At 48.1% G+C, this 25,901-nt stretch overlaps 2 protein-coding genes across 2 annotated transcripts in view; both read left to right on the top strand.

Annotated features, from left to right (window-relative positions):
- LOC119375608 (coiled-coil domain-containing protein 9B) overlaps positions 1-22,876 on the top strand; it is a 239,555-nt gene extending 216,679 nt beyond the window's left edge. The window contains exon 7 of the mRNA XM_049411272.1: positions 22,251-22,876. Within this exon, the coding sequence (XP_049267229.1) occupies positions 22,251-22,630 (380 nt within the window). The 3' untranslated portion in view covers positions 22,631-22,876. The remainder of the gene's footprint in view (positions 1-22,250) is intronic.
- The window catches only part of LOC119375614 (histone H2A), a 372,224-nt gene that overhangs the window by 255,661 nt on the left and 90,662 nt on the right, over positions 1-25,901 (top strand). The window lies entirely within an intron of this gene.

Raw genomic sequence — 25,901 nt, 5'->3', positions numbered from 1 at the left:
CGGACCGTTATCAGAGACAACTGTGCGTGGTAGCCCGAAACGGCTGAACAGGGTGCGCAGCGCATCGACAGTGCTCCGGGATGTTGCCTGCCCCAAAGGAATGGCCTCTAACCATTTACTGTGAGAGTCAACGACTATCAACAGCATCTTGCCCTGAACAGGTCCTGCGAAGTCGACGTGTAGCCTAGACCATCTCTCAAGCGTTTCAGGCCAGCTTACTGGCTTCTGTGCAGGTGGCATTGGTAACGCCTGAACGCAGCTTCTACAACTCGAGGCAACTCTCTGAATGTCGTCGTCTAGCCTGGGCCACCAGAACTTTGACCTCGCAACTGCTTTCATGGTAGAAACCCCCTGATGGGCAGCATGTAGCAATTTCAAAAGCCTCGTTCGGACAACTGAGGGCACTACCACCCGGTGGCCTCGGTACAGCAGCCCCCGATGAACCGAGAGCTCGTGCCGCTTTTTGTGGTATTCTGAAAGGACTCGCTCGTAGCTACTTGCACCTCTTGGCCAGCCATCGACGACATACCTGTAAACCGCAGCAAGCGTGACGTCCGCTGCCGTCGAGGCTTGTAGTTCCTTCACTGGAATAGCCGGTTCGTCCCACTGGTGTAGCAGGAGCACGCACTCAGTCGAGTCTTCCTCGGCACCGACTTCGTGCTGCAAAGGTTGAGGCAACCGACTCAGTGCATCAGCATTTACGAGCTGTTTACCGGGCTTGTATTGCAGGCGATACTTGTAAGCGCCTAGGAGGAGCGCCCACCTTTGAATTCTTGCCGCGGCCATTGCGGGTGTTTGACGATCTGGCCTTAGTAAGCCGAGCAGCGGCTGGTGATCAGTAACAAGAACAAATTCTCGTCCGAGCAGGTAATCTCGAAACCTTGTGACACCAAATACAAGTGCGAGTGCCTCTCGCTCAATTTGAGAGTAGTTTTTTTCGGCAGCTGTCAACGTTCGGGATCTGAATCCGATAGGCCGCTGCTCACCGTCAATGCGATGGAAGAGAACGGCACCAATGCCGTACGGCGACGCGTCGCATTCTAACAGAAGCTCCCGGTCAGGATCGAAATGGGCAAGCACAGGCGCTGAACAAAGCGAGTCTTTAGCACTCTTGAACGCAGTTTGTTCCTTCGCACCCCACACCCATTTGGCGGCTTTTTCCAGAAGCTTGTACAATGGTGCTAGCATCGTAGACAAGTTAGGCATGAACTTGTTGTAAAACGTTATCAAGCCTAGGAATGAACGAAGTTCACTGACGTTCCGCGGCTCCGGAGCTAATCTGATAGCCTCGACGTTTTTCTCGATTGGGTGTAAACCCTTCACATCGATACGATGGCCAAGATAAGCTACGGATGGCTCATGGAAACTGCACTTGTCTAAACGCAGCTTAATGCCATGTTCGCGGAAGCGCTGTAACACCGATCTTAAGTTTCTGTGCTCTCCATTCTTCTCGGACACGAGAACGTCGTCTAGGTATGCCTGCACTCCCGTTAGGCCTTGCAAGATGGTTTCTATGGTTTTCTGGAAAATTGCGGGAGCGGAAGAAATACCAAAAGGCAGCCGGTTGTATCGAAAAAGTCCTTTGTGAGTGTTGATAACTGCCAATTTACGGGAGTCTTCGTCCAAAGGTATTTGGTTGTATGCATCTCTCAAGTCCAAGATGCTGAACTACTCGCCACCACGCAAATTAGCAAACATGTCATCTATCACGGGCAGCGGATAGTGTTCTACATCACACGCGGGGTTTAACGTGACTTTAAAATCGCCACAAATTCTTACTGCCCCATTCTTTTTTAGCACCGGGACTTGACGAGCCCAAGGCCTTCTGTGAAGAGGTCTGCGAACTCTTCTTTGATGGTAGTGTCCGTGCTCTTCGGAAGGGTGAGTGCAGCAACATGACAGAGGGAGTGTCCTTCGGCATTCAGCTTCTGTAACAAGTCACGACCACAGAGATTAGGACCATGGCAGCCTAACACCACTAAACTGCACGGAACGGTTGCCGCCTTGTAGGAAACTTGCGGAGGCAGCACTCCGAGAATTGGAAGCTTCCCAAGATAACAAGACAGCTTGATCTTTGATGGCTGTAGCTGTGGCCACTGCTGACGGTGGGCTTCGTAGACGTTCTTCGGTACCACACAGACTGGAGAGCCAGTGTCTATGTCCATTTTTATTTCCACGCCATTCCACTTGAAAACTTCTTGAATGGGTGGTACCAGCGTGCTAGCAGTGGTTACGGACCAAATTTGCGACGCATCACTATCGCTTTCACCACTTGTGCCCGGTGCTATCACGGCCATCGTTCGGTTCGTTGGTTTGTGCTGTTCGCACATCCGTGCCAAATGCCCTTGTAGGCCGCATTTGAAGCACCTGCGCTTGCGAACCGGGCATGCCGTATCGCGGTGACTTGATCTACCACAGCATCTGCACTGTTTTTCATTGTTGTGACGTTCAAACTTCCGAGTTGCCGACTTCTGCTGTTGCTTTAACCTTAGAATCTTTTCTTGCTCTGCTGACGTCGTGCCCATAATTTCCGCATCTTGTTCTGCGCTTTCTGCTGCCAGCGCGAGTAAGTCCGCCTCCTTCAGAGTCAATTCTTTTTTCGACAACAACTGCCTTTGCAGATTCTTTGATTTCACTCCGCACACTATCCGGTCCCTTAACATCCTTTCCCTCATTGTGCCAAAATTGCAGTTTTGGGCCAGCTTCCGAATTTCTACTATGAATGCATGAACTGACTCGCCTTCCTGCTGACATCGGTTAAAGAACCTGAAGCTTTCTGCAATTTCATGCGGAGTGGGATCATAATAGTCATTCAGCACGTTCACCACTTGCTCATACGTTGCCTTGCTCGGCTTCTCTGGCGCAAGTCTTCCACACAGAATATCGACTGTTTTCGATCCTAGTGCGGCTACTAGCAGTGCTCTCTTCTTAGAATCATTAGTAATTTCATTCGCTTCGTAATAAGCTTCAGCTTTGATAAGGTAGGACGACCACTTATCTCTGTCTTCGTTGAACACCGGTAGCGCTTGACTCATGGTGCTCCGTGGGTCCTTTTGTCGTCTTGGTCATCCGTGAGAGAAGTTCTCGTCGCCACTGTTGCAAACGCGGGCGGCTAGGCCGCTCCGCAGTGAACGGACAGGCGTCGACCAGCAAAAGACGTGCGTTTATTCGAAGCACGCTAACTTAAAGGAAACGGGGTGGGGGAGAAGGAAGACAGAAAGATACGAGGCATGCGCAGCGTTCGACTGCGCATCAGCAACTGGTGGCTTGCAAGTTGCAGCAGGCCCTACAAGGTACTCGGGCGTGTGAGCGAGGTGAACAACGAAGTGATTCCAGGTGGAGGCTCGCCATCGTTCCAGCGCTGATTACTGCGCCCAGGATTGTACATGTCGTCCGCCTCAAGCCATACTTTACGCGGTGATGCTAATATTCTTCGTGTGCTAGCGAAGGCGATTTTGTTCCTTTTGTTCCTTCTACAAAGACCAGTGAATTTCGTTTATTTCATATCGCGGACCCCAGAACGCATTTTCTCTCGTGTGCAAGCTTGTTTCGTGCTATAGCGTGTTTCTTTTTGTTTGTTTTTATTGCCTCTTTTGACCCACTTTGGTGCGCGCTGTTTGAGCATCGAGTAGATGCTCCGCTGGGAGGAGTAATGCCACCTGGTGTTCCGTGCCATTCAAGCATGGCGCGTAAGAACAGCGACGAGCCCGCGCCAGCCGGAGAACGCTCTTTCGTGTCTGACATTTTGACAGTCGCGTATGCTTGTACCTTTGTTCTTGCCCTAGCGCGTGACATATAATGCTATTTGGGAAGTTTTCCTGTAGTATTTCTTCTGCGGCATAGAAATGGCATAACATTCGGCAGTGGAGATCGATGTGAATTGTCCAAGTCAGCGTTTCTTCCCGGTCTCCTTGTATGTCTGCTCTTCCAACACAGCCGGTCGTTTTCGAACCATCGGTATGAACGCTATTGCAGCTGCTCTATTTTTCCTCTAGTGCAATAAATTCCTCAATAATGTAATACGATTTGCTTTGTGCTTTACGGAAATATGAGAGTGTGGTCACAGGCTGTGGGAAAGTTGAACCTGGGGGCAGCGGATTATGTCTGTGGGCAATGCCAGGCAATATGTCCAGTAGTGGAAGATTCTCGCAAATCGCTTCAAAATGTGAAAGCATTGGCCTAATCGTTTGTGGTTTGTTGTTGAACAGTATTCTCGAAGGAGAGTTTGTTATTCGTGAGCAGGAGATTTGCTTTGGTATGGATCGTATGCTAAGAATATATGCACAGCTAAGGGCAGATCTACTTTCTAGCGAGGATTCATTTGTTTCTACATAAAGGCTAGCTATTGGAGATGTTCTGTGCGCCCTGCATAATAGACGCAGGCCTGAATTATGAATTGGGTCTAGCAGGCCCGTAGCTAGCAATTTTTTCCTTGGGGGGGGGGGGGGGGTAGTTTTTGAACAGTGTTCTCGAAGGACAGATTGTTACTAGTGGGTAGCAGATTTGCTTTGGTATGGATCGTTCCTTAAGAATATATATGCACAGGTAAGAGCAGATCTACTTTTTTGCGAGGGTTTAGTGGTTTCTACATAAAGACTACCTATAGGAGACCTTCTATACGCCCCCATATGATAGACACAGGCCTGAATTATGTATTGGGTCTAGCAGGCCCGTAGCCAGGAATCTTTTTCGGGTGGGGGGGAGGCGGGGGGGAGGGCGTTTGCTAAAGGTCTTGTTTATTTGAAAAACACCTATTTTCATTATTCATTTTCTGTAAAACCCCTCTCCATCAAAAACCCGGGGAAGGGGGGGTGCCTAGCCCTCCCCCCCCCCCCCTTTCTCACGGCTATTGGCCTGGCGTCTAGCCTTTTAGGTACGGTGGTCTTGCTGAACCATATACTATACATCCGTAGTCCAAGGAGGAGCGTACCAAAGAGCGGTAGGTGTGCAGAAGGCACGTTCCGTCAGACCCCAGTGTTTTCGTGACAGCACTTTAAGATTTAGAAGCTTTCTTTCTGAGGTTGTTTGTGCGTGGCAGAAATGTGATTTTTTTTATCAAAAGTTATACCTAAAAGCTTTTGCTCTTTCTATATGCACACTGGTGAATGTGAACAAGTTGAGTTTGTTTATGTGTGGCAGAAATGTTATTTTTTAATCAAAAGTTACGTCTAAAAATTCTTGCTCTTTCTATATCCACACTGGTGAATGTCAAAATGTTGACGTGTTTCAAGAATAAACATGAGCCTCATGTTTAGGACACTTTCGAATGATTTTGTGAGGCAACTTGGGAGAGATATACGCCTATAGCTACAGGGGTTGGTTGGTACAGAGTGGGGTCAACCTGTAAGCCTCTTTTCAGTGAGAAAAGAACAGCGACTGTTCTTTTTGTTTGTGTGGTGAGAACCTAAAACCATTTCTGTCCGCCCAGATCGCGAGTTTGTTTAAAGGGGCGACACAAATTAAGCATGTCGTTTTCATCTCTTGTTCTAGTAGTGTGTAATGCGCCGACATCGTTGCGCAAGTGGCAATGCCGAAAACAAAACCGAACGAAAGAAAAGATGTGAAATATACAGCAAGATGCTTGTGTTCTTCAACTGATAATAGCCTGGTTGAATCTCATGTACAGAACCACTCATGGGGTGTCTTTTCGCTAGTGAAACACATATGCACTGTTCTTAAAAAAAATAATATACATACGGCACTTTGCACACCATTTAGGGACGCTCTGCAGATTCTTTTGTAGTGCAGTGCAATCATGGGAACTATGTATAATTCTGTACAAAACACAATATTCAGCAAATACTTTCATTTGCAATGAAATACAGGAGCGAATTTCATTTATGTAGATGAGGAACAATAGAGGACCCAAGACGTTCATGTACCTTGGGGCACGCCAGAGGACACATCAACTTCCCGTGATGTCTTACCATTGATCACAACCTTTTGTCTCCTCAAATTTTGATACTCGTTTATCCATTTCACAACCGTATCGTTCACGTTATATATTTTTATTTTCCTATTCAATAATGAGTGGGGTACAGCGTCAAAGGCTTTCTTGAAAATCTAAGACCAAGTAGACAACGGAGAAACCGTTATCTAAAGCACACGATGAATCGTGTGTGAGTTCATGTAACTGTGTTGTACAGGAGAAAAAAGCCATGCTGTTGTGGATTAGGTAAGCAATGCGTGTTGATACGGCTCATAACATTGCTAAAGAGCGCATGCGCAAGTATTTTACATGCAGCACTTACGAGAGAAATGGGCCTATAGTTTAAAACACTACTTGGTAGTCCACTCTTATGTACAGTCTCTACGTTCTACTCCCTCAATTCGGCCCTTCTTTCTCCCCAAGCCCTGTTTTCGCACGAGTCCTCTTGATTGGGAGAGGGTACGAAGGATACATGTGCTAAGTTGCAGGCATGAAGAAGGCAAAAGCGCTTGTCGGAGTGTTGGCTCCAGTGACACCCCATGTTCAATAATGTTTCATTTCTTCAAGCTTCCCCTGAACTTCTGCCTTATTTCAGGAGTTATTTTAATTTGTAATTAGTCATTTAGCACACTTCCCAATAAGCATGCCAAAGTTCATTGCTCTACTACTATAAAAAATGAAGAGTTTTATTCCTTAACAAAACGGCACAAATAGAGCTTCTCTAAAACAAAGCCTTCACAAATGAGTCAGAACTTTTGCATTTCAAAAAAGTTCACTCACCTGCAGGGCATAGGCGAAACAAAGAAACAAACTGTCGCAAAGAAAACGCAGAGTTTGGCCAGTCTTCTAACTTTAGCACCCAGTTGCTACATTTTCACATCATAATATGAAAGCACAAGTTCCCGAATTTAAATAAAACTTATTTCTGTGTAATGCTAAGAAACATGGCGCTCATTTCGCGCTGTTTCAGTACACAGGGTTTCTACCAAGTTGACATTTCTGAATTCCCTGAGTGAAATTGAACTTTGTTTTATGTAAAGATGGGTAGACACCACGTCGCTCGATGATGTCACTCTCTAGTGCGCACGTTAAAAAAAAATAAAAATGACCTAATGCCATTTGAATGGTGCAGTTAAACCTAGAACAGTTAAACCTCAATATAGCGAAGTTGGTAAGAGCGGCAATTTAGTTCGTTATATCAAAACGTTATATCGTTAAACTGAAATTCGACCTATGCAAGGCATATTTACCGAAGGATCAATTTTAAACTGAAAATGCCACAAGAACGCTAGACTAATACGGCAACATCAAAAACCTTTTTTTTTTGCGTGAAAAAAATCCATTTTGTTGAGCCTGAGGTACAGCAATACAATTACATGCCTTGCCAGAGGGTCACGTGTAAAGACGAATCAAATGCAGATTTAACGCACTGTGGAATTGCACTTATTCTGCTGCTGCGGCTTGTTAAGTCCTCGCGCGTTGCCCAGAGCAGTGCGACGCCTTTGCTGTCATGTTGCCCAGCCGGGCCAATCGCTCTCCACGAAAGCGCAACATTGAAAACCATCGCACGTTAGAAAAAAATGTCGCAGTTTCACCGCGAGAGCGGAATTGTGAACCCGATAGCAACAAATAGGAATTTTGTACGAATAAAGGCTAGCAGCTCACTCCTTCGGGCAACGCAGCCGCTGAAGTAAGAGAAGTGACCTATCTATGGCTCAGGGGCGGATCCATGTGCCTATTTGGGGGGAGGGAGGGTATTCCATCATCCAATCGGGTAGAGGGGGGGGGGAGGTACAAAAGCTTAAGCCACCGCCTCAGCAGTGCATTTTGGTGGGTCACGCATATTTACAGCCCAGACAGGATTATGGCGGCGCCTAAGAAGCCTTCGTGGGAAATGTGCATGGGAACCAGGAGAGGGTAGAGCGATGATGAGAGAGGTAGAGTGGGGACAAAATTCTCTTTACCTCTTTTGGGAAGTGGTAGGCAAAGCAACCTGACAAAGGGGGTAAACTCAACAGGCAGCCTGACAAAGGAGGCGGACGACAGGCACTGAAGGGAGGGGACGGGGGCTGGCCTTGGGGTGGGGGTGCGATCGCCGCCTCCCCCCCCCTCTGGATCTGCCACTGCTATGGCTTCAACAGAAGTTTTGCAATTAGAGCACAACACCCACAAAGGTACGAACCGTCTGCTGATCCCCTTTAAGCATACTGCGGCAGTTGCGACCACACCCGCTGGTACAACGTACGCACTTCCTGTCGGACTCACGCAGCCCCCCCCCCCCTCACCAACCCTCCGGCTCCTATCTCAATGTGGCCACCGCGCGAAGGAGATGGTCGGCTCGTTTGATCTCTGTTTAAGCCCCGTTCTTCGGCAGCGCGCATGCACTTTCACTTGCACATAGAGTATACGACGTGCGGGGTAATGTAATCGCGATTTGGACTTGGCGAAGGCAAGAAAGTCGCCTGGAGCCCCGAAAAATATGAGTAGACTGCCTAAAACTTGTTTCAGCAGTTCCCTCACCGGAACAAAAAAAAAAAGAAGAAAAAAAATTCGGCAGATCCCACGCACTGTGGGAATCGATGTAATGCGAAGCACCCAGCAAAGAGCTGCATACATCGCCTTGTTTGTCTTTGAGCCAAATGAAATCATTCATGCCATGACATCTAGTCCACCATATATCGCATGTTTGCCATGCACGCATGCATGCACAATCTAGTATACACCAGGCCAATGAAACGCATATTCTGGTATATACAATGCATGACCTGTCACTTATGTTCATCACGCACTCGAGTCGTGCCATACCAATTCGGTATATATCCAGTTAACAAAACGGCCGGAAGCACACCATGACAGTGGCATGTAAATCATACCGTACATGACATGCATAACATGATTCGCATGTTAAACCTTTCATTGACGTTCGTCATTCAGTCGCATCGCGCAATATCAATTTTGGTGTATATCAAGCTAGGAAAACGGCCGCGAATGTATCATGAGTGTGGCTTGCAAATCATGTTGTACATGACCTGCATGTCATGCTTCCATGTTACCACCTCTCATTTACGTTGGTCATGCAGTCGCGTCGCGCAATACCAATTTTGGTGTATATCACGCATGCGAAACGGCCACGAATGGGCCATGACCATGACATGTAAATCATGTCGTACATGTCATGCATGTCACGGTTTTCATGTTACCACCTGTTATTCATGTTCGTCATACAGTCGCGTCGCGCAATACCAATTTTGGTATATATCAAGCTAGGAAAACGGCCGCGAATGTATCATGAGTGTGGCTTGCAAATCATGTTGTACATGACCTGCATGTCATGCTTCCATGTTACCACCTCTCATTTACGTTGGTCATGCAGTCGCGTCGCGCAATACCAATTTTGGTGTATATCACGCATGCGAAACGGCCACGAATGGGCCATGACCATGACATGTAAATCATGTCGTACATGTCATGCATGTCATGATTTTCATGTTACCATGTCTCATTTACGTTCGTCATACAGTCGCTGCGCGCAATACCAATTTTGGTGTACATCAAGCTAGCGAAGCGGCCACGAATGCATCATGAGCGTGGCATGTAAATCATGACATAAATGACATGCATGTCACGGTTTTCATCTTACCAAGTGTTATTCATGTTCTTCATACAGTCACTTAGCGCAATACCAATTTTGGTGTATATCAATCTACTGAAACGGCCGCTAGCGCACCATGAGCGTGGCATGTAAATCAGGTTGTACATGACTTGCATGTCATGATTTTCATGTTACCACCTCTCACTAACGTTCGTCATACGGTCGTGTCGCGCAATACCAATTTTGGTGCATATTATGCCAGCGAAACGGCCGCAAGTGCACCATGAGCGAGGCATGCTAATCATGACATACATGTCATATATGTCATGGTTTTCATGCCAGCACCTGTTATTCATGTTCTTCATACAGTCACGTAGCACAACACCAATTTTGGTGGATAACAAGCAAGCGAAACGGCCACGAGTGCGCCATAAGCGTGGCATGTAAATCATGTCGTACGTGTCATGCATGTCATAATTGTCATGTTACCACGTATCATTTACATTCGTCATACAGTCGCTGCGCGCAATACGAATTTTGGTATACATCAAGCTAGCGAAGCGGCCACGAATGCATCATGAGCGTGGCATGTAAATCATGACATACATGACATGCTTATCATGGTTTTCATCTTACCAACTGTTATTCATGTTCTTCATACAGTCACTTCGCGCAATACCAATTTTGGTGCATATCTATCTACTGAAACGGCCGCTAGCGCACCATGAGTGTGGCATGTAAATCAGGTTGTACATGACTTGCACGTCATGATTTTCATGTTACCACCTCTCACTTACGTTCTTCATACGGTCGTGTCGCGCAATACAAATTTTGGTGTATATCATGCAAGCGAAACGGCCGCAAATGCACCATGAGCGTGGCATGTAAATCATGACATACATGTCATGGATGTCATGGTTTTCATGCTATGACGTGTTATTCATGTTCTTCATACAGTCACATAGCACAAAACCAATTTTGGTGTATATCAATCTAGCGAAACGACCGCGAGTTCGCCATGAGCGTGGCTTGTAAATCATGTCATACATGACATGCATGTCATGATTTTCATGTTACCACGAGTCAGTTATGTTCTTCATAGAGAAATGTCTCGTCATACCAGTTTTCGTATATATCCCTTCATTTAAACGGCCGCGAGCGCTCAGAGACCATGTCATGTAAATCATGCTGCACATGACATGCGCGTCATGATTTGCATGTTAGGACCAGTCATTATGTTCGTCATGAATTCTTGTCACGTCGTACCAATTTTGGTGTATATGAAATCAACGGAACGGCCGCAAGAGCCTAAGGTCGTGGAATGTAAATCATGCTGTTCATGACATGCGTGTCATGATTTTCATGATATGACCTGCCATTTATGTTCGTAATAAGGCCATGTCATGACACACCAATTTTGGTATACATCCGATTAACGAAACGGCCAGGAGAGCACAAAGTCGTAGGCGGCTAGATAGATAGGTAGATAGATAGATACGCTCAAAGTCGCAGAAGTTCGCTGAGAAATGCTTCGCATTTAAAAGCTTTCAGTTGCTGTAAATGGGCCTGTTACGCTCGCTCTCGCCTGGAAATTTATTCTATTTTTCACAGAGTCCTAAATAGCATCATTGAAGCTCGGGATCAGAGCGAGTGAGCTCTCCGATAACCGCCATTCAGCGTCGTCCTCTTTTCTCTCGCCTATCGGGATCGCTTGCAAGATATCAGCCTTGTCGACGGCATCCGCTTCGTGAACAATCACGATCTTTTGCAAGATAACTCAAAGTCGTTACATCTACTGCTACCGCTTCTACAAGTAATCATGCTTGTTACTTGACAAGCGGCGTTAACAAGAACACCATATCGGGCGCTAACGCACAGCACGCGCGCCAAAGAACAGAACTACACCGCGTAGTCACAGAACACCCTGACAACATTGCGCGATACGATGTGCCGTGGTTCCCGTATGCCACGCATTAGCCGGATTCTCTCCCACTCCACCGCTCCGAAGGCGAGGAGAGCATCGAGGTGCGCCCTTTCCCCGCTGCGGCCGTTCGATTTGAAAAATGTTCACGAAATCTTGAGACCGCGTTACCGCGACTTTCGTTCCCTTTCAATAAAGGTACTGTGGATTTTCCCTGATGGGGGCAAAATTTCCCTGATTTTTCCCTGAGTATTTCCAGACTATCCAAAATCCCTGAGAATTCCCGGTTTTCCCGGTCGGTAGATAGCCTGAGTACAAAATTAACCATTGTGATGCATAGAACGCTTCTAAACAGACGCGTCTTCGCGGTGTCCAGGCTCTTCGTAAACGATGCCAATCCATATACTGCACATCCTAGAGTGTCACAGTGTCACATTGTTCTTGACGGATGGCGTCACTTGCTACGTGGTATTGTCTGGCAAACGCAATGCTACACATTCACCATCATGGCTACGAGCGATGCTGCTTAGCAGTGCCAATGTTACACAAACAGAAATAACCAACAAAGTGAATTGGGTAGCAGCCACCACCATGGCTCAATTGATATGAATCGCATTCATAATGTGAAGGTTAGGGTTCCGGTCAGGGCAAGCTGCTTTCTTTTGCCCACTTTCATTTCGCTTTATCTCACCATTACCACACTTCAAATAAAAACTACAAGTGTGATTTCCTGTACTTTCCTTGCCTTCATTAGTATTCCTTCTGTTCATATGGTTATGTCTAACAAAAAAAGCAGGCCCCTCAATTCATTCTCCTCCATTCAACAATTAGACCAGGAATGTAACTCCCGAATATTTCAGTTTGCTTATTTCTCTTACAAGAAAAGCATTGTTAGTGTAGGTGAAGTGAAAAGACTATTTTTGTTCATTGCATGTAGCATTTAAGAAGCGTCAGCTATGCTAAGTCTGATGCTTAAGTAGCACATATAATGTAGCACAGGATGCTTGCATTAGAGTTGCCTGCGCTCTCGCACATTGCATAGCTGAGCTTGCTGCTTCTTGCTGTTACAAAGCGCTCGCATACTGCGCCTTGTAACGGTGTTCTTAAACATACGAGGGCTGTTGACCCAGACGTCCTTGTGCTTGCATGTTTCAGGAGCTCCAAGCCTGCCATCTGAGCCGGAGATCTGGTAACAGTAGTCTTAGCGATTGTAAACCCTCTGCTGTGATCTGGAAGGAGCCTCTCCCGGATACAGTGACCTCAATATTTGGTCAGGTCTCTGTGGCGTGTTGTTCAGAAGTTATAAAACATGTTTTGTTCATGAACATTACAGCCACCCAGTCTCGTTCTTGCATCTTTCTGCAGAGCTGCTTGCTGTTCTGTGCGCGCTTATTGCATGTTTACCGATGCCTCGTGCCCTTACAGCAGTGCACCAGAATTCTCGAGCGATCACTTTCAGGGAGGTCCAAACAAAGGGCAGAGGGGATGATGGAAGCTTGAAGTGATGAAAAATTCGTGAAAATGGAGTGTCGCTTGAGTCGATGTGTCGACAAGCACACTTGTCTTCTTCAAGGATGGACCGGCCCTTTTGTAGCCTTGAAGACAAGTCCGCTTGTCGAAACGTCGGCTCCAGCGGCACCCTATGTTCACGAATCTGTCACCACGTTCTCGGTGGCAATATTGTGTGACTTGGCCTTGTGCCAAGCTCGCTCTCTTGCCAAGTGTCAAGAACTCTGTTGGTCCTCTACTCTGACATGCCTGACGTTAAGTCATGTGAAATCTCAGGAAAACGATTGCCCAAGAATACTGTAAGGCCCCTGGTGCATTGCAGGAGCTTAGGTAGGTTTTGTACGTCCTCGCGCTTTATTGCATTTGCCAGCGCCTGTCTTGGAAGAGCATTCAGTTCAACAACAAGCATCTAGCACAACTGTAGCAAATGTATGCTGATCTATTGCGCATAGTGCATGAAAAAATTACTGCACCCTCTTCATCATTGAATGTACTACTTTTCCATGCATTTTTCCCCGTAACATGGCTATATATATACGTGTATATATATATATATATATCTATATATATATATATATATATATATATATATATATATATATATATATATATATATATATATATATATATATATATATATATATATTGTAGAGAATGAGACAGAGACAGCACCCTTGCTGCAGGCCGGCTGTTCTATTCTGACTTCCTCTTTGTCTGCCTCGCGCTAGCCCAGCTCGCGCCAGTGCCTGAGCGCCGCTCTTGGATCCTTACACTCGGCCACGCTGCGAAATTGCATGGCGAGCTGCGAAATCGCCTCTGGAGGGCGTCCTTGGCTGTTGCGTGCTGGACGGTCTCGGCCACGCAGCAACTTTATTTCATGGGCTGTGAAACATGCTTCTGGTGGTCGGCTCTGGCTGTGTCGTGGAGGTAACGGCGAAGGCGGCATGCTCAAAGGAGGGTGCCGGAACAGCATCCGAGGAGGCATCGGTGTCTGCATGGCTTCTCGGTGCTTCTTTTCATCTTCTTTCAGGAATTCAGTCACATCCGCATTGCCAAAAACGAGAGGAGGAATATCGGGAGCTTCGTCAGAAAAATGAATAATTCGTGGCTTTGGGGAAACTGAGAAAACCTCTTCTGCAGTCACATTCTCCACGTCAATAACAGAGGGCTCATGGGGCACGTCAACGGGCCGTGGTAATAACGACTCAGCAACTTCCTTGCGCTTGCCAGGTAGATCCGCCTCGCTCAGCGGAACGTGGTCATGTACCATCGACAACTTTGTAGACGGCTCTTGAAGCTGCGGAAGAGGCTCCAGTTTGTCGGCGAGCACGGCGATGGACGCCGTAGGTTCTTTTGGTGCCTTCATTGGAAGCGTACCAAGCACGGCCGGAGTTTGCATCTGCTCGGGTCCAAGAGAAGGCGAATCTGGGGTCTGCGCCTCTAATTGCGCTGGATGAGTGGTCTCGGCCTTTCTTAGCGATGTCGTGGCGTCAAATGCCGGCGCAGACACACCGACCAGCACCGGAGTGCAGCACCTGCGTGCAACATCAGGGCAGCCACGGAACCTATCTGTGTTGGGGCTCGAGGGCATCGATGGGTCATCAAGGCGGTGCCCCACATGGGATCGATCTCCGACGGAGGGCAGGTTGGGGGATGCCCGAGATGCACCGTCGAGGTAGTGTGGTTCGCAGATGCCATGCGGGGTAGAGACTCGGTCGGCAGGCACGACGTCGCAGGCATGAAAAAGGGGTCGAAAGAGACATGTCAACCTCGCACACCATTGAGACCAGGACTGCTGCTTGACGCCTTCGTAGGCATGCCATGCCTTGGCGGCATCGCGAAGGCGGTCGATGGCCACCAGCCATTTGTGATTTTCCGGCCAGGCATGGCGAGAGCCAAGCGCATTGATGGTAGCCACCCACGCATAGACGTCATCTTGGAAACCCCGGAACACCGGTAGTTCCCATGAAGCCACTGATGGTAATGTGGCTTGCGAAGACCCGGAAGTTCTCGCGGCGAAACGGTGTAGCTCCTTAGCTAGGAGGTATGTCGCGCGCATGACGTCTGTGGGGTGGTCCAGCGAGGAGCTTGAAGAGCCAGATGCGGTGTTCGCGGAGATTACGGGGGCCTCGGCACTCATGGCGGTGGTCGAGAACCCGGGATGAGATGCCATGCCGTCGAGTCGCTGCGACAGGCTCGCAGCGGTGCAGATGATCTCCGCTGCATCGTCGGGTGAACCGCCCGGAGAACCAGTGGCGGCCACCGCGTAATATGTGGTCGTCGCAGCAATCAGCGCGGCGATATCGTGAATCACGGAAGCGTCGTCGACGCGATGAATGTAAGCGCCGGTATAGTGCCGTCGAGCCGCCGCGGAGGCCTGGACGCCTTCCCCGGACGGTGCTTGTAGCGCCGGCAGGTAAGTGGGTGCCGGGGAGGCTTGGACGCCGTCCCCGAACTGTCCTTCCTGCGGCGGCAGGTATGCGGTTTCCATGTCCTAGGAAGCGCGGACGGCGTTCCTTGACTGGCGAAGACGGACGAACAGAGGCGGCTTCTGCCCTAAGGCTTCGTTTCCGACGACTGCGCCATTGTAGAGAATGAGACAGAGACAGCACCCTTGCTGCAGGCCGGCTGTTCTATTCTGACTTCCTCTTTGTCTGCCTCGCGCTAGCCCAGCTCGCGCCAGTGCCTGAGCGCCGCTCTTGGATCCTTACAATATATATATATATATATATATATATATATATATATATATATATATATATATATATATCACATAGAAAATTATGTGTTCTGCGCATGGCTGGTGCAACAGCGTGTAACTGTATACAAAGCGAAGTCTTTCCAAAGAAATAAATTTTTAGAAGTTCAGCGCTCTGTGTCTTGTGACGCCTCTTGTCGTTTGCGCTGATATGCACTACTAATCATTTTGTACCAACACGCCCAATCCTACAGTCTGAGATGAGAGAGAGCACCGCATGGATGAATACCCTTGTCAGAAGCCGTGCAAAAATATGGCAATCACTGTTCACTTCTCTTAGCTTCTTCCATTTGTTATCATTAATCAATTAGCCCTGATGTAAAGTCTCACCACATATTATGAGTGCAGTGCTTGGGAACTCAAACGTGATAATCGGGCAGCATGGCGGTTGCCACTTTTTGTACTGCTGGAGAACAGTGAATGATCAATGGGGGCAGTCATAATGCACGACAAAGGCCTTTGTTGTATACTGCAGTGAATCGGCTCAGTGTCCCCAGTGGCCAGCGGTCATTGTAAAAGTGCCAGCAGCCACATGCTCCAAGTATTGCAGCTGAATCCCTTCGCACTGTACATTGTTCGAGAGTAAAAATTATGATGTATGTATAGTCGCTTGCATCTCTTGCGCTGTGCACATCAGAGTGTTGCAACCTTGGTTGTGGGAAAGCAGCATGTAACATTATATGGGTGGGTGCCATGTTGTTACTTCTCGTGGCAGTCTAGCTCGTATGTGAATAACGTAAAACACTATCCAAGTAGTGCTCCTTGCATGGTTTGCGAGTCGCTGCTTTCACAGCATGCACCTTCGGACACGCACGTTCGTTGTGTCCAAATAAAAAGAGTGCAAAAAAGACAGGATAAGGGAGACATGAAGACTAGCTGTTTCATTACGGAATATTGAGCGAAATATGCACTCGGTATGTCCCAAGCACGCCTGCACATTCATCGAAAGGCGAAGGCCTGCAACCGATTACGGCAAAGCAGCTCTGACGTCTGGCTGACACAATCTGCGCACTATTTCATCGGAAGCGCATCCAAAAGCTCGAATGCAACAGTTTCCGTACTGCGCCGCGGTACCCGCAGTTCAGAAAACAAAGGCATACAGCCACACACCGCGCACTGCGTCGGAAGATGCACGCTCTGATCATTAGTGAGCGTCGACTCATGCTCACAGGCCCGTTGGTTGACGCACCTTTCCGCTTAGCCAATATATGATTTACCGCAGCTCAGTAGCAACTCATACAGGGTCCATTATAAAAGCAAGGCGCATTTTCTGGGAAAAATAGATTTATTGATCGGACCTGCACAAATGGTTAAAATTCTTCAAAATATCTCCCCCTGCATCAGTACACTTGCGGAGTCGTGCCTGCCACGCCTGGAAGGCACCCTGAAAGTTTTCGACGGTAATGCCTCTTAGGAACGTTGTAACATGCTTTTAGATGCGTTCCATGGTCTCCCAATGCTTTCCTTTCAGCTCTCTCTTCACTCGAGGAAAAAAAAGGTCGCATGGAGCCAAGACGGCACTGTAAGAGCGTGGGGGACCACCGGGTTCCGGGCCAGGAAGTTGGTAACGATGAAGGACGTGTGACTGAAGGGTTTGTCATGGTGGAGCTTGACCTTGTGTTTGATACCAGCCCTTCTGCGCGCGACCTGGCGTTTCAATCTCGTGAGCGCCTCCAGGTAAAAGACTGAGTTGACAGTTTGTCCCTGCGGTACAAACCCAAAATGGACAATTCCTCGGGCGTCAAAGAAGACAATGAGCATCGTTTGGACGCGCGACTTGATCATTCGCGCTTTCTTGCGGCTGGGGAATGATTTATGCGCCACTCTCTGCTCTACTTTTTCGATTCTGGGTCGTACTCGAACATTCAGGATTCGTCTCTGGTTACAACAAAGAATGTCCGGCTCATTTTGAATAAAATCCAGCAATCCTTGACAGCGCGAAACTCGTCAAGTTCTTTTTGATCTTCGGTCAACACTTCCGGCACAAGCTTCGCGCAGACCTTGCGCATTTGGAGATCCTCGGTCACTATCCTATGTTTCACGCGGAGGCATTTCTTTCCGCTCACACTGCTCGGAGTAAGCTGGCGACCAGCTGCGTTCGAAGGACATTGCCCGACGGGTTTTACAGCGCTGCCATGGATAGTCGCCTCACAATAAAATCATGCGCATTACTTTCATAATGGACCCCGTACACAGCCCCCACCGCACAATCGCCATAGCACCTAGACTGCATGATTACACAAGACACCTCACTGGAGATGTGCGCACATAGCTTCGACAGCTTGCACGGTGCTGAAAAGACGATCAGCACATTGTACGTATTCGGCACTTTAGTTTATGCGCCACTTTAAGCATGTACGGTATCACCTTGGTCGTTGTGTGGCTTATGTGGGTTGCTTTTCCCCGGCTCTTCCGTTTACCATCTGGAGCAAAGACTCCACAATAGCAGCCATGACAGTGTTTGGATACCCTGACGGCCGCAGCCGTTGCACTTCACTCTTAAGAGAAATAAGAGTCAAAGGAGGGTCACGGCACCGTGACTCTCTTCGGGTGTCCATTTGACTACTTTCGAAAGGTATAAGTAGAAAAAGGGAGTTCGCGTTACGGCAGGAGCCACTCGACTATCCTGAAGCGCGTTTCGATTCGCTTCCGTGATGAAGGCGCCGTCGTATACGCCATACATATCGCGCGTTTGCCGTTCGGCGCCGTTGTGGCGCGATGACACGCCTCGCTCACCGACGGAGCCAGGGTGGCGCGCCGCCGCCTCTTTCGTCTCCTCGGTCTTTTGGAATGCTTTGCGCGCGTTGCGTGTCTTGAAGTTCTGTGTTCGAGCAAACATGCCATCTTCGGTGGCGTTGACGCCAGGCTCCGTGCTAGAAGTGACGCGTGGAGGGCGGAGTGTTGCGGACGACCAAGTCGAGATCAGACGCGCGCAAAGTAACTAGAAGGGCTGGGCGCACGCATCCTAACTGTTGCGAAACACGAGCGGGGCAACGACATTCGATGATGATGACATTTGTGGCCAATTACACTTTGTATCAAGTGGGCTCGCTATTGGTGTCCTAGCCTAATAAAAATAATTATAATAAGTATACATATAATCAGGAGGCACGTAACTCCAGCGCTGTGCGTGTCTCTCGTGTCCTTACACCACGTCTCGTTTCCACAACATCCGATGTATCTAGCATAGTAGCTACCGCCGCCGCGTCTAAAGCGCGCGATCTCGCGGGGGAGTCAACACGCTGAAGTACCTCTGAGCTCTGCGTGCTAGCAGCGGTAAATGGTGTATATTGTCGCAACGCGCAAAGAACAAGACACAGGACCACGGTGCGACAAGGAAAACAACGTCTGTATTGACAGATCAAAAGAGCAGACGCTTCCACGTCGTCTTCCTCAGAGAGAGACAGTGGTTGCTGCTCGTGCTCCTCACTTCGTTGTCCTCTGTCAATCTGCCGGCTTTTAGTCGTGACATCAGCCTCCCTTCCAAGAAAGCATCGTCCCGAGGCTTCATACCACAGGGTTTTGTACTCACTGGCAGCGTAGGATTTCATTCGGACAAATAGGGCTTCATCCGAACCACGTGTACGACTTCTGGTGCATGCCTTTGACGCCTTGAGCCATGAGCACTATCAAGAACAACCTCATAGTTGACGTCAGTGAGACGTCGGAGAACTTTATACGGCCCGAAGTACCGTCTTAACAGCTTTTCGGATAGGCCACGACGTCGAACTGGAGTCCAGACCCAAATTTTCTCTCCCGGCGTGTATGAGACTGGTCGGTGACGAAGATTATATCGCCTTGAATCGTAGTCCTGCTGGCGACGAATGCGTATGCGCGCAAGTTGTCGGGCTTCTTCAGCAAGCTGGGTGATGTAATCGGCATCCGTTTCAGCTCCTTTCCACTCATGTGGCTGCATAGCATCTAGCATAGTTGTCACTTCACGACCATGGAGAAGGCGGAACGGTGTCATTCGTGTTGTTTCTTGGTGAGCCGTGTTATATGCGAACGTTACAATATAAGTAGCTTGCCGTTAGTATGCTGGAGGACGTGTGGCGCGTGCAGAATCGTCTAACGCGGAGCGAGGGGTCGCTGGTTCGAAGATCTTTTTCTCCTGATTTATTTTTCTTTGTGTCTACACTTGCCTACATATATATAGATATATATATATACATACATATCCGGGACATGACAGCGACGGCAAAAACCCGCCGAGAGTGTCCTTATAATTGCTATCGCAGCAAGAGAAGGGCGCATATTGTGTCAGCCAAAGTGAGCTGCTTTGCCGTAATCTATTGCAGATGTTTTAATGGATGCGCCTTTTGATGCGTGAGCAGGCGTGCTTCTGACATACCGAGTGTATATTTTCCTCAATTTTTCGTAATACACGACCGAGTAGTGAGTGCCCGTCCTATCCTCTCTCTTGTCCTGCCTTTCTTGCGCTCTACTTTTACTTGAATACTGTGAACCAACTTTCCAAACAAAGCGTTCTATTACGTTTGTGACGTGTATCAAAAGCGTACGCCACAAAATTGGTAGAGCACTCAATGCGGGTGGTTGGTGGATGTTCACGATTGTATTGTAATTAGCGCTACACGAATGCAAAAACAAACAGTAACAACAAAAATGTAGACGTGTGGCGCAAGCTACCAACTCTTATGCTGTCAGTGAACACACTTGGTTAAGTGGGGAGGAGCTTGAAATATAAGTTAGGTGAAGACCCTCACATGTGACGATGCATGGAATGCACTAGCTGTGTGGTTGACCACATCCCACTAACATGCAGTAAAGTGTATACTATGTTACCTAACCTGCACGTTGTCTAAATGACAGATGACGGTAGAACAAATACACGTTCCAGCTTCTCGGAGCGCCTAGCAACTTCACGGCGCACTGAAAACACTATATGTTCTGCACAGCTAGATGGTACAGATGTCATAAATGCAGCAAGCGCAATAATGATTGAGAAATTTGGCAAGGCGTAGTGATCGCCAAAGAAAAAAGTCGGCAGATCCCACGCGTTGTCGGAGTCGGTTTCATGCGAAGCATTCAGCGAGTAATCTCTGTGCTGTATTTTCTGGCTTTGAGACAAACGTTATGAGGTGGATCGACGTGTTTTTGTTAGTGTAGTAGCTGTGTGCACATCGTGGACTCACCAGGAACGTCGACAACACTGGCGTTTAAAGGGTAACTTATGGTGCGACGTGACGTCAGCGCTCACCTTAGAGTACATACTACAGTATTATCGAAAGTAAGTGCACTTTATGGTGCAATCATGTGAATATCATACGTAACTTTCGTCAATGTATTTCTCCGGGGTCGAGCAATGTATCAATATAGCTTGCTGAACCATAGGAATACAAATGTAATGTTTATTAGACTGCTATAAAAGCGGAGCCAACACTCGAACCACAGAAGTTAATCTGATATGAGGCCTGTATCGTAGGAATACATATGTAGTGTTTATTGCTTTCTTGTAAACGTAGATAGCCAGCACCCCAATCACAATTGATGTCGCACCGACATTACGCCTGCATAGGCTGTTTTTCCAAACCAGTTTCTAGACCTGGCGTGGCTTTGCGGTAGAATACATGATTGCCGCGCAGAATGCTTGGGTTCAATTCTTGCCGGGATCCTAATTTTTACTATTTTGATTCGTCGGGTCAACGCTGCCGATGTCGGTTTTTCTTAACGCTGTCGCATGTAAATTACCAATGTCTGTTCGCGCCGTTCCTGGGTAGATATAAGCGGTCAGTCACCTTTGGCGCATACACGTACACCGCGGCACGTGGTAAACGAGTATGTGCCGCATGTGTCTGGAGGAAAGGGTTTGACGACGTACGCGACAGGATTTTAACGTTGGTGTGGGTGAATGCCATTGTTCTGGCCTATCACATCGACACGTCAAGATTTTGACATATCTTACATTTGAACCCTTTTCTCCATTACAATGTAAATAAGCATGTTCACTGACAGCATTAAAAGAGTTAGCACCACGTATGTCTAATTCTTGTTATATTTCGTTGGTCTTTTGTTGTTTCATTTATACAATCATGAGCAGAAAATTGGAATGGCAACGAATGCGGCACGTTTGGTCTCATATGCTGTAAAGGATTGCTTGTCGATGTGGTGTTGGCTTGTGCATACGAGAAGTGAATGAGTTTCCAGTTTTGTGTTTGTGCACCAAGCGTCAGCTATCGGACTGAAGCTGCACACGATCCCAGCTCTTGGAATGACAAGCTCTTGGAACAAAATGTGGTGTTGGTGCTGCTTCGCTTACTAGTTATACTTGCTAAATATTTGCACATCATACACCATTGCCAGCCTGCACTCGAAATGGGGGCATGCGTCAACATCATGTCACTCATCTCCAGCATCCTTCACTGCTTCCCCCCTCCATCCATTGCTGTCGGCATTCGATGAATGTGCCAGTTACCATCCCATCCCCATGGATGTGTTGAAATCGAGGATGGGTGTTGTCAAATGGTGCCTCCACACTCTTTTGCTGACGAGAGGATTACCATGGTTTGCTATCACATTGCAGGGTGCTCTCGAGGCCGTGGTGAAGGTGGCAGGCAATCCTTCCTCCAAAGCACCGCAGGTGGCCGGGGCAGCCCTGGTGACACAGATTTTGGTGGTGACGAGTGTTTTCGTGGAAAAACGAGGCACCGGGGTAGCAGCGCTGGTAAAAGTGCACTCGATGGCCAAGATGTTTCTCATCGCCGAGGCTCGAGGCAGAACCAGCGACGCCACAGTGCACGTTCAGATGTCTCGGAAGGCTCTACTTCTGATGATGGTACCCATCAACTACCACCACTATTGGCAGGTGGCACAACAGAGAGTGACCCGACTAGGGATACCGGTGAGCCAGCTGCAGCTGCTGAAACCACCGAACCGAAGTCTGATGATCTGTGGGAAAATTGAACCTGAGCTGCTGATGGACAATCAGCATTTGAACATCTCAGCCAAAGGCCAAGTCATCGGATGGCCCTAATGAACCGTGCCGGCACTTGCGGGCGTAGCAAGTGGTCCCATCAAAGTGCACAAATGCGCCCGACACTGACAGCACAGATGAGAATGAATGAGCAACAAATCTAGAGGATTTGCAGACAACATTGAAATAAACTGGCATGGAAGCCATAGTGTGTATTTATGCATTTTTGTTGCAGCAGTTTAACATTATCGAACCTGCATACACTGTAGTGCCAAAGGTTTCAGAAATGTGACAGTCATATTGTAGCTAGATACACGAAGCTTATGACACTGTATAGGGCTTTTTGGGGGCCTAGTTGGTGCATACTGAGAAAAATTAGTTAGCGCAATAAAAACACGGCACACGAGGGACGTACTCAAAGGACACGCGCTACTTTTAACTGCTTATTCCACAACGTCGTCATGAAGCATATGTATCTTTGGCACATGCGCAGATGCGTTCAGTGAAAAAAGAACAAGAAATGACGATAACGTAGATGCTAAAGGTGCTAAAGCAGGAACGCTCGAACAGATGCCCCCCGACAAACGAGGAAGGTAACGGGCGTGAACCCAAGAGAACTGCTGTAATACCTTACATACATCAGTTATCTCACAGTTTGAAGAAAATAGGAGGCCGAGAAAACAAACGTGATCTTTTCAGCTCCGAACAAGTTGAGCACCCTATGTAGAGCTACTAATCCGGTAATGACTACCAGGTCGGTATGTGATAAACACAATGATCAGTTTGTCCCATGCGCTGTTGGCGTTGTTTATCGCATTCCCCTCTCGTGCGGCATTTGTTGCATAGGCCAGACCGGAAGATGCATTAACGACCGGTTGAGGGAACACCGAAACAAAGTGAAAGGTGTGTCAGGTGAGGGTTTTTTAGCACTTCACTGCAAAAGGTGTGCATGCCACCCGGTACTAGAGAATATTGCCATTCTTTCAAGAAGTAAATCGGAGCCTGTAAGCCTGATAATAGAGACAGATCACATCCTTTCTGCCGGCGACCACTGTATCAGCAAGGTGTCACTGTAATTAGAGAGTTTTAGTTAAGCGCGCGCGCGCAACGGCCTTGCGCACGCAACGGGTGAGAGAGAGCAAGACTGCGCATGCGCTGAACCTAAGAGAGATGCGTGCGTTTGCGCGCGCAAGAGATGCGCACGCTAGATCTCGGCGCTTACGTTGCGCCCGCTACGGCCGTTGCGCACCTTACGGGCGCTTCTCTCGCGAGATCTTGACCGGTCGAGACAAGCAAAATGGCTGCGTCCGACAGCAGCACAAGCGGCACGGCGGTCATGTCAGCGAATAAATCCCTCGTCCATTTTGGAATTGCCCTCGATTTGGAGCTCCTTGCCTATGTCAGTAGCTTAAATCCGTTCGCGGACCCAGTGCAGTGGACAGTGATTGCTGCAAAGATGCAGGAGATATTCGATGTCGTCGAGACTGCAGTCGCCCTTCAAAAGCCACCGCTCTCGGTTTGTGAGCATCAAATCGTCTATCTCTTCCCATGAAAGAGTGGCCAAAAAGCGCCGATTCGAAAAGATGCTGGAAGGCATTTTTCCTCCCTCGCTGCTGCTCGCCTCGAAGTCGTACCAACCGTCACCGTTCACCACAGATCACCTCAACAAAATTTGCGCCATCGTAAAATCGTGTCTTGTCTCGTGCCTTGACTTGTGTCAACTATGATCGGCTATTGTAGTTTATTTCTTAGCCACTAGATGGCGCAGAAAAACACGCCGAGACGAAGGTGCTGACGCCTAGACACAGTCCACGTTTCGGTTGTTGCGTACGGTACACTAAAAATGGAGGAGACAGCCTCAACTCTAACGTACACAGCGTTGTGTACGTACAGGTTCGCGTGCGCTAAACTAAAACGCTCTATTATCCACCGAAGAAATGAATATTTACGCATGTCCAGTAGTTAAGGTTGGTTGCCATGTATAAGCTGCTGTATGACGGATAAGACTGAACGCCCTTTTCCATGTGCTATCAGTTGTAAACGAAAATATCTGACTCCTGTTGCGTGATTTCATGGGTTCTGTATATGACCGATCCTGAAAATAAAATTTTCGTTGTTGAAACTTAGCGATTGTGTTCGTCTCGTACTTCTTTGTCCTTGTGTCTTCCCGCGCTGTGCTACTAGCCAGTTTACGATTACTAGAGCATGTTTCTTTCGGGTGAAGTCACATGGCGACTGTGTTTATGCGTTGCTTGCACTTCTGCCACGTGAACTCTTGTGGTTCTTCGTGAGGAAATGCCAGCAGCACTTCTGCAACGTGAACTCTTGTGGTTCTTCGTGAGGAAATGCCAGCAGCACTTCCGCCACGTGAGCTCTTGTGATTCTTCGTGAGGAAATGCCAGCAGGACTTCTGCAACGTGAACTCTTGTGGTTGTTCTTGAGGAAATGCCAGCAGCACTTCTGCAACGTGAACTCTTGTGGTTCTTCATGAGAAAATGCCAGCAGCACTTCTGCCACGTGAACTGTTGTGGTTCTTCGTGAGGAAATGCCTGCAGCACTTATGCAACGTGAAGTCTTGTGATTCTTCGTGAGGAAATGCCAGCAGCACTTCTGCAACGTGAACTCTTGTGGTTCTTCGTGAGGAAATGCCAGCAGCACTTCTGCCACTTGAATTCTTGTGGTTCTTCGTGAGGAAATGCCAGCAGCACTTCTGCCACTTGAATTCTTGTGGTTCTTCGCGAGGAAATGCCAGCAGCACTTCTGCAACGTGAACTCTTGTGGTTCTTCGCGAGGAAATGCCAGCAGCACTTCTGCAACGTGAACTCTTGTGGTTCTTTGTGAGGAAATGCCAGCAGCACTTCTGCCACGTGAACTCTTCTGATTCTTCGTGAGGAAATGCCAGCAGGACTTCTGCAACGTGAACTCTTGTGGTTGTTCTTGAGGAAATGCCAGCAGCACTTCTGCAACGTGAACTCTTGTGGTTCTTCATGAGAAAATGCCAGCAGCACTTCTGCCACGTGAACTGTTGTGGTTCTTCGTGAGGAAATGCCTGCAGCACTTATGCAACGTGAAGTCTTGTGATTCTTCGTGAGGAAATGCCAGCAGCTCTTCTGCAACGTGAACTCTTGTGGTTCTTCGTGAGGAAATGCCAGCAGCACTTCTGCCACTTGAATTCTTGTGGTTCTTCGTGAGGAAATGCCAGCAGCACTTCTGCAACATGAACTCTTGTGGTTCTTCGCGAGGAAATGCCAGCAGCACTTC

Source organism: Rhipicephalus sanguineus, chromosome 11, assembly GCF_013339695.2.
Source record: "Rhipicephalus sanguineus isolate Rsan-2018 chromosome 11, BIME_Rsan_1.4, whole genome shotgun sequence".
NCBI lineage: Eukaryota > Metazoa > Arthropoda > Arachnida > Ixodida > Ixodidae > Rhipicephalus > Rhipicephalus sanguineus.
The sequence above is the reverse complement of the archived record's forward strand: the minus strand, read 5'-3'. Positions and strand labels throughout refer to the sequence as shown.